Genomic DNA, 15759 nt, shown 5'->3' on the forward strand with positions numbered 1-15759 from the left:
CTTAACGTGATATATACATGTACGCCTCCAAGGCTTCAAGCGACGTGTCAGGGCAAACGAACTTGCTGGAGAAGGAAGGCATGGGAGGCAGCTCCCGGTTTAAGGATGAGTTTCCCTTTGGTGAGAGCAATTATTGACTGTTTATGCAAATCTATGTGCGTTAATTTGTTTTTTGGTGACTCTGCGCTTTGATTTACATGCAGAGCAAAGACTTGAGGAATCGAGGGAGATTGTAGCCAAATATCCCGACCGAGTACCGGTGAGGTCCTCATGCTCTTTATTCCGCCGATGATTTGTAGAAGGAAGACATAAAATTTAGCCAGTTTCTTATTCGCTGTAGGCTTTTCCTAAATTTTCTGATTAAGTTCACTTTCCTCACTAGCCTTCATAAACCTTTTGGGCTTCCTATTTGAGTTTAACCGTTGATTATTGTGAGCTGAGCTGATCATTCATATTCGATAATAGATGAACATGCTGAGTGATATGAGCTTGGATTATTTGACAGCAGCTTATTTATTCTGTATGCTCTTATTTTTCAGGTGATCGTCGAAAGATATTCGAAAAGTGACCTTCCTGAACTGGAAAAAAGAAAGTATGACCCTGCTTGGTTTTAGTAAAATTCTCTTTAAATATTGGGAAGGCAATTGACTCCATGATTGCAATATATCGTTAAAAAAAGACGAATTCATAAAGTCATCGACTTAGGGGGAAGCAATCTTGAGGAGCCATCAACTTTAGATTTTTTATTCTATTTTTGTTTGGATATAATACTGAGTTCCGTTGACTTCACATAATGTTTTCCCTTAAAGCAATGAGACGAGAACATACATTTTCTGGTTTCTGTGTTTTAGCTAGTCTACTTACCATGGATTACCCTTCAAACAATGTGCCAAAGCGGATAAGAGGAACGTTGATTTTTGTTACCTATGACTATATATTGAGAGAAGCAAATTCTTTCATCAATCAGATTAGCTTATCACGCACATTATTGAGATAGCATTAGTCGGCATTGAAAATTTGAAATTCTTCTGTGGCTTAGATTTCGCAACTCTGTTTACCATATCTTTGATAATTATTCTCGCTTTTTCATCCTGATAGATTCCTTGTTCCCCGAGACATGTCCGTCGGGCATTTCATTCATGTTTTGAGTTGCAGACTCCATCTTAACCCAGGAAAAGCTCTATTTGTATTTGTGAAGAATACCTTGCCTCAGACTGGTAAAGTCGCAAATTAAATCCCACTTGTTTTTCCCCTACGGTGTTCTAATTTGTTGCATATGTGGTTTTGCAGCTAGCTTGATGAACTCTGTCTATGGATCATTCAAGGATGAGGATGGATTTCTTTACATGTATTATTCCACAGAGAAAACATTTGGGTCAGCACATAATGTAGAATGTGCGCCTTAAACTCCTATATCGATCACTGTGTCGTATATATATTATCGTTACTCAACAGTTTGCGTATCGTTTTGCCTTGTCTTTTCATGTAACATTGTTCCCAGTTGGCCAGTTTATATATTCCAATCCTCAGGCGAATTTATTATATAGTACCTTCGATTTTAAATATAAAATCTAATTTTTTAAATATAAGATCTATTTGGTAATTGGTAATGTCTTTTCAGTGCTGGCTTTTTCGTTTTTTGAGATTTCCTTTGGGAGGGAGGGGGGGGGGGGCGGTGAAAGATGCTGCCATTCTAGTTTTTTTCCTTTACGTCACTAATCTTTCTTAAACAGGAACTGTCTCAAATAGCGAATTATCAATAATAAAAATAAAACATCTTTATTCACCCGAAACCGAAACGGATTAAGGGGCTTAATCTTGGTACGAGTGGAGGTGGACTGCACGGGATCTATAAACTTTGTATACATTACGTCAAATTTAAATATATGGACGCATACGCTCCCCGTTCCTTCATCCGCACACTGGTTTCATTTGAGCACCCTCTGTTCTTTAAAAACGGATGAAGCGTTCCAAATGGTGGATGGAAAACAGCACAACATTTCGGCTCAATAAACAGCACCCTACATAATGCCACAAACTCATAACCTCTTGTGTTTCTGTTCACCCTTCCGCATTGATTGAACCAAACAGGGCGTCTGCTGGGAACCTGACTAGACTGCAGGGCGGGGCAGGCAAAGACCTTCAAGGAGGATGTGAGCAGATGCCCTCTTTGAAGAAAGAAAGCCTCGGTCAGGAGAAAAAACGAGTGACAAATTGTACCATCAATCTATCATTCACCATCTCGTCATCATCAAACGGTAGTCTAATTTCAGTATACCGGGTTTACTGAAAGCGCATAAAACATCTCAATCACAAACCCACAAAATGGTGAAAGAAAAAGGGGGCTCCTTACCAAAATTTAAATTTTATATATTTACATACGACCGTGAGGCTTGGCAATCAGCAAATAATTCTCGGGCGAAATGGTTGAGGGAACGTATCTGACGAGCTGCGTATTCAAGCCTCGTTTCCTTAACCACAACAACCTCCCCATGTCAATCATGCGCTTGCATTTAAAACCCAGCGCTGCCCTTTCAGATGGTTTCATGTCGGTAAGAAATTTTTCTGCTCCGCTTGCGTGCTGGTCACCGTTTTCTCTGTCACTGCACAGAACTTGGAATCAGAAATTCGCCAGTAACCCCAAAAACAGAAAAGTACACCGGCACCAAAGAGGTCCATATTCAAATTAATGACTGCAAAGTTAAATTCATTACATTGACAGTAAATTTGAAGCACAATCAGTAATATCCGATATTTCTGAACCATGATTAGCATCTACTGCCCAGCTGGTAAACCATGTAATGGCATGGAATTGATCCTTTGTTATCCCCAAGTCCAAAAAATATTTCTTATCTGCAGATAACGAAAACAGAAGGCTCACGACTATAAGATAACCTCACATCCCAAAAGAGGGAAGAAGATAGTAAGAGCTATAAACGTTTCAGCTGATGCTCGCTAGGAGTGAAGGATCAGGAAGTTACTTGTATAGTGTTTCCACTGGCATAGATGATGGCAGCATGTAGCGATGGCCAAACCTCCAAAGTTCTTCTTAGCATCGCACTGGTCATTTTTTTCAGGAAAGCAACATCTCAAAGCCAAATCTGCAACAACAACAACAACAAAGACTAATGTGTCCGCATTAACATGATTGATCTTCTCCTCAAAAAAGCATTAGCCATGAATTCATTAGAACATGTGTCTAAATAGCAAAACATAACCTGTTGCAGCCCCACATAGATGTTTACCAATCGCCAGAAAAGGAACTCCTTCCAAAGACTCCACCGCGTTTAAATCTAAATCTTCAACTGCAAAAGTTGATTTTTACAATGTTGCAAGATCCATAACTTCAAAATCAGCAGCTTAAGCATATGTAATACATATAGGAGCATCCTAGCCTCGAAATAAGTGAGGCAGTGATGCAAATTTCAAATAAACAAGATATGACAAGATATGTGAATAAAAGAATCATCTTAGGCATCAGATATCTTGCAAAATTCAACGCATTCTTAAAGATGCTAAAATTTTGAAAATCGGCGCAGAACATATAAACAATTCAATAATGCATACATGAATTGTGATTTTTTTTTTTAACACAAGTTTGAGATGGGCCCAAACCAAGAAGAGCTTTAGTTTAGTCTAAATGCAGCTAGGATCATACACAACAGACCAAGGAACTTGTGCTCTGTGGATTAGAATTAACAAAAAGAAGCAAAACTAAAATACAAAGCTAAATATTAAATATTTCAGATGGCAACCACATATATGAACTTCGCAGTTAGACAACCAAATCTCCTCCTAAAAGAAATGGTTATCTCAATATGCCGCATAACGCTACAAGCATAATTACAGCATATCTTCTGCAGCAACGATTCCAATGAGCCTTACTGTCAATCCTCAAACGCTCTAACACCAAGCCCTCATTCTGTCGCAAGGATCGATCAGCCTAGAAATAATAGTGGCGTGATATAAACAGTGAATAAACTAATATTGCTCTGCACGACAAAGTATACAAGTAAATGAACTCTTTATGAAATCAGACACACGTGAACCTCTTCAAATTTAGCTATCGTGTCCTACAACTCAGTTAAAGCACTTGCGAGGCTAACCTTCAGCTTGTAAGATTTTCTCTCAACAAGGAAAACTCTTTTAATTCCATAACAATCTGCAAGAATTTGTGTCAAGTATCCTCTGCCGGCTCCAAACTCGATCACCGCAGGGACACTATCCTCCTCCTCCTCCTTGCACTCGGATGGTTGACTTCCAAGAGAACTCTTTAGCACACCAAAAATTTCCAAGTTTCCCAGAATAGATGCCTGTTGCATTACGTGTTTCTCTTGAAACGGCAATTTCCTGCAAACAAACTAAGTTGGAAATCGAACCAGTTCCATAAAACTACATTATACTTCGCCAATAACTACCTCTCCTCAACTGCGGATTCAATCCATCGACTGCAAACCTCTGAAATCTGATATGAGTCTCGAATATCCTTGGAGAACGATTCGTAAACAGATTCGATCTTTCCAATTAAATTTGAGAATTCAATTATACTCATATTATGCACAATATCTCTCTTCATTTCTGAAGAAATGTTATCCAAAGGCATTGTGACGGGCTTGGGCAATACTGAATCACGAACTTTTAACGTTTCCTCATCTTCATTGCCAGCGTTAATGCCTTTTCGATAAAAATGTTGGAGAGACAACGACTGAACTTGTTTCAGCTTCGGGCATCGCTTAACATGCCCTCCCACGTTTTGCTTAAGTACTGAGCTATAAGAGGAAAAAAGGAGCAAGGAAGCGACAATCAGATATTGAGATACAAAAGCAGAACTACAGCGATGGCAGATGTTTGATAGAGCACGTTATACGGAAGAAGTTGTAGATATCTTACTGCGAAGGATCCAAGGGGCAGGGGATCCACTGGCCTTCAGACGTTGAGTTGTGATTGCCGCAGAATCTAACTCAGTAGGAGTGCAGAAGGATTTGAGAAGCCCAGTGAAGTTCCAGGAACCAGAAAAAAAAAAAAACAGAGAGAATCAAGCTTACATGGAATCTTTGAGACTCGAGTTTGCACAAAATCTGCTTTTCCTGGGAAGCCAGAAATTGCAGCGCTGCTCCATATCGTCCCCTCTCTCGCCTTCGAGCCCTAAATCATGCTTCGGACGGTTTTGCTCCTCCATGCTCAGAGAAGGGAAAATAAAGCACAGTAGTATTTGAGCAGGCGACGCGCACGTCCTTCGCTAATCGCTCAGGTCAGGCGGAGGAGAAGAATGAACAACAGAATGTTTCCGACTTGTTTTCCTTTCTCCGGGCAAGAGAGGCGACTAGATGAATATTATGAGATGTTTTGTTATCCATAATTTTTAGGGAAATTTCACTGTAGGACCCACAAGACAATTAATCTCAAAAAGCCTCCAAAACTTTCTGAAACCTCACTGCAGGACCAAGGGCCAATCTGATATTAATTCCACAAATGAAATGACGTCACTACCTTAGCATCAGGTGAACCAGTCCACATGTGAACGGACTGATTCCACGTGTGAATATATGTATTTCTTCTGCAAATTGACTAGTTCCCCGTGCAAATGCGATCTCCCGCACTTGTTCCCTCACGGACACATGCTTTAGATGAACTAGTTCACATGTGAACGGACTGATTCCACGTGTGAATATATGTATTTATTCTGCAAATTGGCTAGTTCCCCTTGCAAATGCGCTCTCCCGCACTTGTTCCCTCACGGACGCATGCATTAGGTGAACTAGTCTACATGTGAACAGACTGATTCCACGTGTGAATATATGTATTTATTCTGCAAATTGGCTAGTTCCCCTTGCAAATGCGCTCTCCCGCACTTGTTCCCTCACGGACACATGCTTCAGCTGAACCAGTCCACATGTGAACGAACTGATTCCACATGTGAATATATGTATTTATTCTGCAAATTGGCTAGTTCCCCTTGCAAATGCGCTCTCCCGCACTTGTTCCCTCAAGGAAATAAGTTTCTACTAGGGGCAGTGGCGTCATTTCGTTTGTGGAATTAATATCAGATTGGCCCCTTGGTCCTGCAGTGAGGTTTCAGAAAGTTTTGGGGGCTCTTTGAGATTAATTGTCTTCTGCGGTCCTACAGTGAAATTTTCCCAAAAATCTATTTCATGAGTTTTAATTTGATTTTATCTTAACATTTAATGTGCTTTTTTAATTTTGTTATTAATCATATTTTCTCTTTTTTTCCACAAGCTTTCCCGTCATATATTTTTGTCATTTTTTTTCTCATTTATTATAATGTTTAAGAATAAAAATATATTTATAACTTATTTATTGTTTAAAATAAATTTTAATTGATTTTTGTTTATATACAAATTTAATTATTTTATGCTTATAATAAATCTATGAGAGATTAATATTTCATTTAAAATGTTTTAGGAAAAACAATGATTTATGTATGATTTTACCCCATCTTAATTATAGGGCGACCTTAATTGATCTCAAATGCTTTGAGATGCTAGTTAAGTTCTTTTTTTCCGTCAAACTCGAGGTATCCACTATCAAGCAGCAGTAACTAGTTTTCTTGCGCCATGAACTTTTTCAATGAGTTTTAATACTTCTTGTTAAGAAACCCTCTCCATACGCGTTAATTTCTTTTAATATTCTTCTTGATTTTTTTTTTGGGCCAAATTCTGCTTAATTAACTGCATCGAGTTGTTGACAACTCATGCTTATAATATGAACAAAAACAGTTTGGCAAAAAATATGAACAAAAAAATTGAGCACCCAGACGAATGCTTGACAAAGAGGTGTTTGAATAACTTCATAATCACTTTTTAGAAATACTTTTTTTAAATCGAGACACTTTTACTTAGTATATTTTAAAAACACTTTTGAAACTATGATTTTGTTCTTACTCAAATACTCTTAAAGAATGAGACTATTTTCCCTCCCGTAGCATGGTTCTTATTCGCAAATATATTTGAAAAAAACGAAGAACCTCATTTTAGCTTCGAACTCATACTCAGTTGCTCACAGAAAAACATGGGGCTTTCTTGTTCTTCACACATGGATTTTTGGCAATTTATAGTCTCTATATCTTCATCCGGTCCAGATAGTTTTTCAAATCTGGCCCACAAATATTTAAAGAAAAAAGAAGGCAGAAGCCAGCTGTTGCTATTAGTCACGGGGGCTATTTCGTAATCACAACAAGAGCCCCTACGCCGCCACCTCGCAACAAAACCCTAAAACTCACAGTCTCCTTCATCTCTTTCTCTAACTTTCGCCGAAGCCCGGGGGTATAATCCCAGTCACCTGACAGGCACCATCATCTTCTATCTGCATCCGAAGATGCAGATCTTTGTGAAAACCCTCACAGGTAAGACGATAACCTTAGAGGTTGAGTCGTCTGATACAATTGATAATGTGAAGGCCAAGATCCAAGACAAGGAAGGCATTCCTCCGGACCAACAACGCCTCATCTTCGCTGGCAAGCAACTCGAGGATGGACGAACTCTTGCTGACTACAACATCCAGAAGGAGTCTACCCTCCACCTTGTTCTTCGCCTCCGTGGTGGTGCCAAGAAGCGTAAGAAGAAGACTTACACAAAGCCCAAGAAAATTAAGCACAAGAAGAAGAAGGTGAAGCTCGCTCTCTTACAGTTTTACAAAGTCGATGATTCTGGGAAGGTTCAGAGGCTGAGGAAGGAGTGCCCGAACGCGGAATGCGGAGCTGGCACCTTTATGGCCAATCATTTTGATAGGCACTACTGCGGTAAGTGCGGTCTCACCTATGTTTACCAGAAAGCCGGCGGTGACTGAGCGAAATTATGAAGCGAATCTCGTCCCTCTATTACATGTTCTATTTGTGACTAAACCGATTTTCAGAGATTATCTTAATTTATGTTTGATAATATGTGGAGTGCTCGAAAGGATTTTCATCTATAAATTACGAAACTCGTAGTATTTGTGGTTTTAAATTTTACTTCCTCATTAGCATTTTACCGGGCTATCATTTGGTTTTGGTTTTTCAGCCTCAAGCGAACTTTATTTTACCTTCGCATGACCGATTTCCTTTCCTATATAAATGATGCACTTGGATTCATTCAAAAAAAAAAATGACGCAATTGGCAATTGGAATCCGGTTATGGTGTATTATGCATGCTATGTCTTTTTTCCATGTACTATGACTTCTTTTCACACCTATGACATTATGGATAGAAGGCACAAGATATGTTGCGGCATAGCTGTTTCTGATTGTGCATTGAATTCCCATTGTTGTTCTATGAGAATGATTTATTGAATAGAAGGTTTTGCATGCGAAACACTTGTAAATTTGTCCGAGATATGCCAACAACATCAGATACCCAAGGTTTCTTCTGTGATGCACGGATTAGATTGCGTTGCTTTTAGCGTCACCCAAAATTTTTGTTTAAGCATTCCGATGGCTTTCATACTGACTCGAAGGGATATTTATGTCACTGCTTGCCTTTTTCTATATTGTTATGCAAATGAGCAGTAGTCATTCATCATTCTGGGCTTTTTGGTATGTTATGAATCGGCGTATCCTGTTTTGAAAGATGGGGTGATGCCCACTGATTCCAAACTGCACGCATCAACATTAATGGCATACTTGCCTCTAAATGTGTACTTTTTTTTGCCCTTGTTGGATTACTCTGTTATTTATAATGTTGATTTGTTAGACCTACATATTTACTGACCTGAATAGAGGGATACGACCAAACGTGGAGTCAAAATGAATTTTTAAGCAGCGTGGTGTAAACTGTAAGGTAATTGTGCTCTTCATTCTTTCATGTTGATGTTTTTGCGCTAGTGTTATGTTTTGTGTTTCTTTCTTGACTAACTGTGAATGAGGTGAAGTCGCATCTTAAGCTGTTTTGACGTTTAAAATCAAGTAAGGCGAAGTGTGTAGGTTTGGTCCATTTGTACACCATTCAAAACCTATCCTGCCCTTTGAGCCAGTGACCCACACCACTGCACATTATATCATCGCCATCTCTCTTTTCGACTGGGGCACCAAAATTATTGCAAGCAACTTGTCTTGTCATGGCCTCCATTGTTTCCTTTTTCTCGATCTCGCGTACTGATCTTGAGAAAGGAACAGTTTTAATCCTCAGTATTGCTGCAGCACCTCCCACGTCGTTCCCCTTTAATCTGGTACAATTCAATTCCATGCCTCCTCCTAATGGCATGATCACCACCGTGCGCCGCTTTTTGCCTTCCTGAGCTTTGTTTCGTCCGTCTCCCTTCACCATTGTAATCGTCACGGACATCTTAGAAGTCTTGGGTGAGATTTGACATAACTGCGGAACGATAGGAGAAACGTAAAAGCAGATAATCCAAGGTGTGATTTTAGGGGACGGCCTGAACGTTCATCTCAAGCACAAGGCTTCATGTCGTGATAATATTCTTCATTGACTGAAAGCAATTGCTTTATGCACGACCGTTTAACATACGATTGAAGACTTTCACGATGACATTTGCCTTTCCTAGGTGTTTGGTCGCACTATATTATATCGACTCATGCTGTGTCAGTTTCAATCAATCTTGTAAATTTAATCGAGCCTCCTTTGCCCTAGACTTGGTTACTGGATGGGAATTAAAAAACGTACATGACAAGATAATTCGACTCTCTGGACGACATCCACACCACATCTTCTTCTTCCTGGATTAACCGTCAATTATAACTTATTCTTAACTTGAATATGGTAGACATCAAGTGTGGACCGTGTGGACGTCCCCTTTGAGCCGTTGGGATTTATTTGAATATTTTAAATTTTATTTTTGACAAAATGCAATGCAACATGCTTATTTATTAACTGCGAAATCAGATTTAAAAATTAAAGTTACGAAAGATATGCATGTTATGCATTGGATTGTTTTTGGAAGAAAGTCAACCCTATTCCACAGCTGTGATATTCTCTTCATTGAACGGAAGAGCTGGTGTCGGATCCAATGCATAAATGTTCGTGAACATAGTTTTCTGAATAATATTTACACCCAACTTCACGAAACTGCTACTCGCACTGCATTGTTGGCTGTCAACATTGTATCTGAGGCGCTTCTTTCTTGTCCTTATTAAAAGCTCGTTTGACTATTATTTTGATCTTAAATATAAAATTTCAATTCACTATTACTTTCATATTTGCTTGTTTTAAGATAATTTTTCTAATAATAGTAGTTTTAACTAATATATTTGATTAGTAACAATGTTTTAGAAAAGACAATATATATTTATTACAAATAACTAAATTAATTTTCTTAATCTACTCAAATTAGTCAGTTAGTTTTTATATTAAAGACTGGAGGTAGTATTACTGTATAAAATGTTCTAAGCAGTTTCAGCCTTTTAAACGATATTAGTTGAAGTTCAAGAAGGTTCAGCATTAACCAAAGGGAAGTTTATATAATATCATGTGGAGGAGAGGAAGAAGATATATAGCTCGATTCAGCTACATTTTAGAAGCTCACGTGTTTCTTCCGCAAGTTATGGGTTGACAATCGACAATTGATCAATAATATAGTTTGTGCGCGCGCGCGCGTGCTTGGGGGGTAAGAGTCAAGTAATCACCGCTAGATTCAGCAGCGGCCTCATTATTAATTTTTGAGGGCATATGACTCAAGCGCAAGTTCTTGTTCTTTTTCCAAATGCCAAATATTCATCTTCTGTTTCGACTTAGATTGTATAAGAATCGTACTGAGGATTTATTTTTCAACAGAGGGAAGAAACTCTGGATAATTTCAGAGTTGGGAATGGGAAGATTGGGAGGTCTGAGTAAGCAGGACACATGGATTCAGACCGACCGTATAAACTACGTGATTTGTCTCCCTTGTAGCATGTAGTAACATATGTTCCCAATGTTTTTGCCATTAAAATAACCTTCGACCACATGACCATGGTCTCCTTCTGGTCTGGCTGTCGCATGACAGTGAAATTGAAAAGCATGCACGTGATGATCCTTCCCTTCCAAGTCATGGGAATATTTGAGCAACTTGATTTCATTTTCAACAGTATATATCCACTCATATGATCTTTAGCGGCCGACGTCTTTCAGGTAAAGATGGCAATTTTGACTTACTAATTATCGCCAATAGCCAGCGGCCGATGGATGCTAGATCCATTCAGGTTCCCAAATCATCAAGTGGAGCTCTAGACTAAGCGATAGTGACAAATCAGACCCAAGAAGAATAAAGAACCAAAATCGAATACCGTGACCATCTAAGAACATAGATAAAACCCAAGTAAAATGAGTAGCAGAAAATAAAGATGGTTGAATTTGTGAAGAGGGGAATAGAAAAGGAGAGACATGACGTATTCATTAATATTTTGGAGAAGTTCACATGAGAAGTGGCAGTGACGTACGATTGAGACTGAAACACAAATTAAGGCAATTTGGTCCCAACTTGAAAGAGAATTGAAAGGAAAAATGATGAGCAATAAATTACAGGCTTCAGGGCAAGCCATAGCCGCCATAGCAAAAATAGGAGGCATCAGATGGGAGAAAAACTATGTTTAACCACAGAGAAGCCACCATCAACCACCAAGTTGTGTCCACTGATGTAAACAGAATCATCAGAAGCAAGAAACAAAGCTGCTTCTGCAACATGCCTTGCCTTTAACACAATCCCCTTGAGATTAGCCTGGGAAGAGCTATTAGCCTCAACTTGATGGGGTTCAAGATTGAAGGTCGAACATGCAAGAGGCGTGGCAACTCCAAAAGGGGACACACAGTTTACTCTAATCCCATAAGCCCCAAGCTCACTACATGCGGACCGTACGAGTCCAACAAGAGCATGCTTCGATATGGTGTAAGCATGAGGCCCCGTTCCTCCAACACAAGCTGCCACGCTGGCGGTGCAAATGATGGATCCGCGGATGTTCCTTGCGACCATAGTACGAGCAGCATGTTTGATCGTCGCAGCCACACCACGAACATTTGTGGCCACGGTGCTGTCGAAATCATTCAGATCAAGATCCAGGATTCCGGATAACGATCCAAGTATTCCAGCGTTACTGAACAGGATATCTAAGCTTCCGTATTTTTGCACAGCGTAGTTTACTGTTTCCTCCACCTGCTGTTCATCTCTGACATCGCAGTGATGGTAACTCACTCTGTCTGATCCTATGGAGGCGGCGACTTGAAGACCCAGTTCGTCTTGAACGTCTGCTGCTACTACGAAGGCACCGTTTTCAGCGAAAAGTCTCACCGTCTCTTCCCCGATCCCACTGGCAGCGCCGGTGACGAGGGCCACCTTACCCTCCAACCTATCCGAGTTCATAGAAGGAGTAAAGACAGAATATAATCAGTTACGTGGAGACGGATCTGATCGAGGGATGAAGGTGATGAAAACCCTTTACCTTGGCTTCGGCATCTGCAGTGAGCTCCCAGGAAGCATCCTTGATTCATGAGCTCCCCAAACCCTGCAGACAAAAGCTCATGGAAATGACATTTATATTTCCTACCCAGTGCCTCCAAATTTAAAAAGGAATTATGACCAGTTGACGTAGAACGACAAAAAAAGTTCTGCCATGAACAACATGGTATTTTAGTATTCATGTATCAGCTAGCGCAGCATAACCCTAGTTGGACTACCTGTAATAGCTCAGACTTGTTTTATTATCTTGAGTTTTATTATTTTCGTTCGGAGTGTGTATGTATCTATATATATATATATATATATATATAAAAGATGGCTGTTGAAATTTTTATTTCATGTGCATATGATATACTATAGGGGACCATCTAAAAATCAAACTAGGTCTGCGGCATATTCAATTCATTACCATACTGTTTCGGATCACGTGTCCCGGCCTCAATGCAGTGACGGCTTGGGTCCTCCAAACCCACCTGTTTACTTCCCTTATTAAGCTTCATTAGTAAGTTAGTAGCCTTTGAAAATGCAATGTCATCTCCGATGAGTTTTTAAAATTAATACAGCCGATCTGCAAACGGTCAGGCATTTCGAGTCGAGGTTAGACATCACCTATTTGCCTCGCTTTAATACTTGTTATTGCTTTAACCATGGAGGCTTGCTTTGTTGTGGCTGACTTGCTCGAATTCTTACGAAAACTCTGAACGTCTCCGCGCATAAATGGGCCTCATGTTGGAGCTTGATGCAACGATGCTTACTAATTGGGCTGTGCTAAAGTTCAGCTCTGCATTCCAAATGGGAAGTCGATGTTCATTCTGCCTTGAGGAGCAAGCGCTGGGATGCTTATAGATTAGAAACGGCGAATGCTATCGTTAGCTGCCTAGATACTACTATTAACATTAGTTTTTATTGGGGATTGGTAAAAGACCACTGGATTGTTAGCGGATGAGAATAGGCAGGTGTGTTTTTAATCAAATATCAGAGATAGTGAAGGGCGAAAGCCTACGCGAGGCAGTCACGTCACCCAATGGCGACTTGGCGGAGAAAGGGGAATAAAATGCGGAAAAGTGGACACTATGATTTGCGGGTGTGCTTGAAAACTCCGAGGCATGCTTGCTGCATTAATTGTTGCCCGCTCCCACAGTTTTTGCTTGCCCCAGACTGTTCTAATTTTGACCACTGGCAGGTGACAACACCACACTCAAGTTCAACATTGGACGATCCTAACACATCGTGATGCTCAATCACTCAATTTCTTACACACTTTCCGTGGCTTTCTCGTACTATTAACGGAGAACCAAGCAGAATTCTGCTGTCCCCCGAAACTCAGCACCCTCATTTGTCTGTCATTTTCTTCGCTGATGTTGCGATCATACAAGAATCATGCTTTGGACACAATAAAGGATACGGCCATCACGCAATAAGTCTGCTCTGAAACCCCCAGACCCAGTCAGAAACGCTTCATGGCCTTGCAGATGACAACGACGCTTAGCATCTGAGGGCCTCTACTTTCCAAGAATGGGGCCAACAACGAGAGGCGTCATGGACGACACCTCCGTGGTAATCACGCAGCTGCTTGCCGAGGTTCTTTTTCCTTCCAAACAGATTCCATTCCTTCGACTTTGACACGAAGGAGCCCTAATTCTGACTTTCCAAGCCGCTGCTCTTTTTCACTTCTTGGTTGACCTTTCATGTGTCAAGGAGTCATGTATCACAAATATCCTTCTCCGCTTTGAATTCTAACCCCTTCAGTATTATTATTGTGCCTTCTTTATTTTTTTCCAAAAAAAAAAAAAAACTTCTAAATTGATTTCCTCCTTTTGACTTCTAACACACATTCGACATTCTTGTATTTTTAATTTGCGATTCCTCGACGTTTTCTTCGAAAACATAACTACTCCTGTTCTTTGTGCGAGTGTTACGCACAGGAGCCAAGAGTTTATCAAAGAAAAAAAGAGCCAAGATTCGCCCGACAGTAGCATGGATGAAAAGAATGTTCTAAACAATTCTTTTATTCAACGCAAGAATAATGCTATGAATATAACGATCCATGGTTACAACATACGAGTAATCCAGAACACATGTATTTACACCACTATCATCCTCAGGGCTATATACATAAATCAACCAACCAACCACAAAATGGAAGGCTGCTTTTTCTGCCGTCAAAACTGAAGCAACCAAAAACAGCATAAGTATTAGTATTCTACCCCCAAAAAAAAAAAAGACACTTTTTAGATTAAGCCGCATATTATACATTCAATTACTTGCACTGCCTTCCAACAAGTTCTTCAAGCTACAAAGCGCCTCTGCAGAAAGGCTAAAGCACCTCAATTTCCTCTGACGAGGAGGGGATGGCTCCCTGGGATCAATAGAATTAGAAGAGAAGCACACAACAATCACTGTGAGATTATCAAACGTATTAAGGCGTAGTGCCTCCATGACCAGGTCCCTGGCACAGCGCTCTGGGTCATAATGCCTCCTCAGGCTTCTACGAACAAGGTTGACTGCCTGCTGACTTGTCATGACATCCCAAATTCCATCACAACCTATGATGAGGAACTCATCATCCTCTGTCAGAACCACTTGACGAAACTCAGGCTCCGCAATCAAAGGCGAGGGAGAACCACGAGGAAACTTCATATCCCAGTCCCCAAGGGCTCGAGAAACTGACAAAACCCCATTAAGATAACCATCATCTACACGACCGCCTAATTCCTCAACCCGCCTCCGCTCTGAAGGATAAATAGGCCTGTGATCTTGAGACATGTCAATTGCCTTTCCTTTACGACAGAGAACTGCTCGGCAATCGCCAGCATTGGCCACCATTAGAAGCCTGCAAACAAAAAATCGCGACAGAAATCAGCGGAAGGTTAAGGACCATATACCTTAAACTATGATGCTCGAGAAGCTTTTTATAAACCAAGGGAGCAAGAAATAGAAAACTGCACAAAAGATCAAGTAAAATAGATAATTAGATCAAGCTACGTGGGGCTAGCTCAATTGGTCAAGGTAGTGTGGAATGCGGGTGATGCCTAAAGTTCAACCCATCCTAATGTAACCCAAAAAACAGAACAAACGCATTTTACAAATATAGAGGGGAACCTAGTATGTACTGTATTAATATACCTTCCAAATATGAAGGCAGTAAGAGCCGTGGTCCCTGATGAGTTGCTCACACTGCAATCATCAGCCAAAGCTAAGTCAGCCAAAAGAAATGATTTTCTGAGGGAGTTCTCTGCCTCTTGTAGAAAAACATTATCAACTTCAGATCCCTGGGGGAAGCTAACATCTTCAAAGAAGAATCTCATTAGATTCTTCTGGATATAAGTCGCAGCTTCAGGTCCTCCATGACCATCAAATACCTGATTTATTGATTAA

At 40.2% G+C, this 15759-nt stretch overlaps 5 protein-coding genes across 7 annotated transcripts; 2 read left to right on the forward strand and 3 right to left on the reverse strand.

Moving 5' to 3' along the window:
• Positions 1 to 45: 45 nt before the first annotated feature.
• LOC114747831 (autophagy-related protein 8i) lies at positions 46 to 1584 on the forward strand. The gene is made up of 5 exons (XM_028936177.1): positions 46 to 120; positions 204 to 259; positions 540 to 592; positions 1099 to 1217; positions 1291 to 1584. The coding sequence occupies exons 1-5, from the start codon at positions 81 to 83 to the stop codon at positions 1404 to 1406; spliced, it is 384 nt and encodes a 127-aa protein (XP_028792010.1). The 5' UTR covers positions 46 to 80; the 3' UTR covers positions 1407 to 1584.
• A 470-nt stretch (positions 1585 to 2054) lies between these two features.
• On the reverse strand, positions 2055 to 5296 carry LOC114747832 (tRNA:m(4)X modification enzyme TRM13 homolog). 2 transcript variants are annotated; one of them, XM_028936178.1, is made up of 10 exons: positions 5046 to 5296; positions 4891 to 4956; positions 4419 to 4769; positions 4107 to 4350; positions 3886 to 3943; positions 3219 to 3305; positions 2982 to 3101; positions 2715 to 2853; positions 2354 to 2603; positions 2055 to 2166 (listed from the first exon to the last, which is right to left on the reverse strand). In XM_028936178.1, exons 1-9 carry the CDS (start codon positions 5177 to 5179, stop codon positions 2375 to 2377), a joined length of 1428 nt encoding a protein of 475 aa, XP_028792011.1. In that variant the 5' UTR covers positions 5180 to 5296; the 3' UTR covers positions 2055 to 2166; positions 2354 to 2374. The 2 variants fall into 2 exon arrangements, with proteins under 2 accessions (XP_028792011.1, XP_028792012.1); XM_028936179.1 differs by having other exon boundaries at positions 4419 to 4764; positions 5046 to 5058.
• Positions 5297 to 7239: 1943 nt separating this feature from the next.
• On the forward strand, positions 7240 to 7988 carry LOC114747837 (ubiquitin-40S ribosomal protein S27a). The gene has a single exon (XM_028936183.1). It carries the CDS (start codon positions 7336 to 7338, stop codon positions 7804 to 7806), a length of 471 nt encoding a protein of 156 aa, XP_028792016.1. The 5' UTR covers positions 7240 to 7335; the 3' UTR covers positions 7807 to 7988.
• Positions 7989 to 11248: 3260 nt separating this feature from the next.
• On the reverse strand, positions 11249 to 13009 carry LOC114747836 (short-chain dehydrogenase reductase 3b-like). 2 transcript variants are annotated; one of them, XM_028936182.1, is made up of 3 exons: positions 12991 to 13009; positions 12365 to 12427; positions 11249 to 12271 (listed from the first exon to the last, which is right to left on the reverse strand). In XM_028936182.1, the coding sequence occupies exons 2-3, from the start codon at positions 12400 to 12402 to the stop codon at positions 11497 to 11499; spliced, it is 813 nt and encodes a 270-aa protein (XP_028792015.1). In that variant the 5' UTR covers positions 12403 to 12427; positions 12991 to 13009; the 3' UTR covers positions 11249 to 11496. The 2 variants fall into 2 exon arrangements, with proteins under 2 accessions (XP_028792015.1, XP_028792014.1); XM_028936181.1 differs by lacking the exon at positions 12991 to 13009 and having other exon boundaries at positions 12365 to 12470.
• Positions 13010 to 14363: 1354 nt separating this feature from the next.
• On the reverse strand, positions 14364 to 15746 carry LOC114747835 (probable protein phosphatase 2C 49). Its single transcript, XM_028936180.1, has 2 exons — positions 15508 to 15746; positions 14364 to 15214 (listed from the first exon to the last, which is right to left on the reverse strand). Exons 1-2 carry the CDS (start codon positions 15687 to 15689, stop codon positions 14638 to 14640), a joined length of 759 nt encoding a protein of 252 aa, XP_028792013.1. The 5' UTR covers positions 15690 to 15746; the 3' UTR covers positions 14364 to 14637.
• Positions 15747 to 15759: the final 13 nt, after the last annotated feature.

The sequence above is a fragment of the Neltuma alba genome, unplaced genomic scaffold, assembly GCF_004799145.2.
Source record: "Neltuma alba isolate B1F8T4 unplaced genomic scaffold, ASM479914v2 tig00005487_pilon, whole genome shotgun sequence".
Taxonomy (NCBI): domain Eukaryota; kingdom Viridiplantae; phylum Streptophyta; class Magnoliopsida; order Fabales; family Fabaceae; genus Neltuma; species Neltuma alba.

Coding starts and splice junctions, on each gene's coding strand:
- LOC114747837 (XM_028936183.1), top strand. CDS start 7,336: ATGCAGATCTTTGTGAAAACCCTCACAGGTAAGACGATAACCTTAGAG.
- LOC114747832 (XM_028936178.1), bottom strand. CDS start 5,179: ATGGAGGAGCAAAACCGTCCGAAGCATGATTTAGGGCTCGAAGGCGAG. Junction 4,957..5,045: donor TCGAGTCTCAAAGATTCCAT/GTAAGCTTGATT, acceptor CTACTGAGTTAG/ATTCTGCGGCAATCACAACT. Junction 2,604..2,714: donor GCTTCAAATTTACTGTCAAT/GTAATGAATTTA, acceptor AGTTCTGTGCAG/TGACAGAGAAAACGGTGACC.
- LOC114747835 (XM_028936180.1), bottom strand. CDS start 15,689: ATGAGATTCTTCTTTGAAGATGTTAGCTTCCCCCAGGGATCTGAAGTT. Junction 15,215..15,507: donor ACTGCCTTCATATTTGGAAG/GTATATTAATAC, acceptor TTTTGTTTGCAG/GCTTCTAATGGTGGCCAATG.
- LOC114747831 (XM_028936177.1), top strand. CDS start 81: ATGGGAGGCAGCTCCCGGTTTAAGGATGAGTTTCCCTTTG. Junction 260..539: donor AATATCCCGACCGAGTACCG/GTGAGGTCCTCA, acceptor CTTATTTTTCAG/GTGATCGTCGAAAGATATTC. Junction 593..1,098: donor CCTGAACTGGAAAAAAGAAA/GTATGACCCTGC, acceptor TCATCCTGATAG/ATTCCTTGTTCCCCGAGACA.
- LOC114747836 (XM_028936182.1), bottom strand. CDS start 12,402: ATGCTTCCTGGGAGCTCACTGCAGATGCCGAAGCCAAG. Junction 12,272..12,364: donor CTGCAGATGCCGAAGCCAAG/GTAAAGGGTTTT, acceptor GAACTCGGATAG/GTTGGAGGGTAAGGTGGCCC.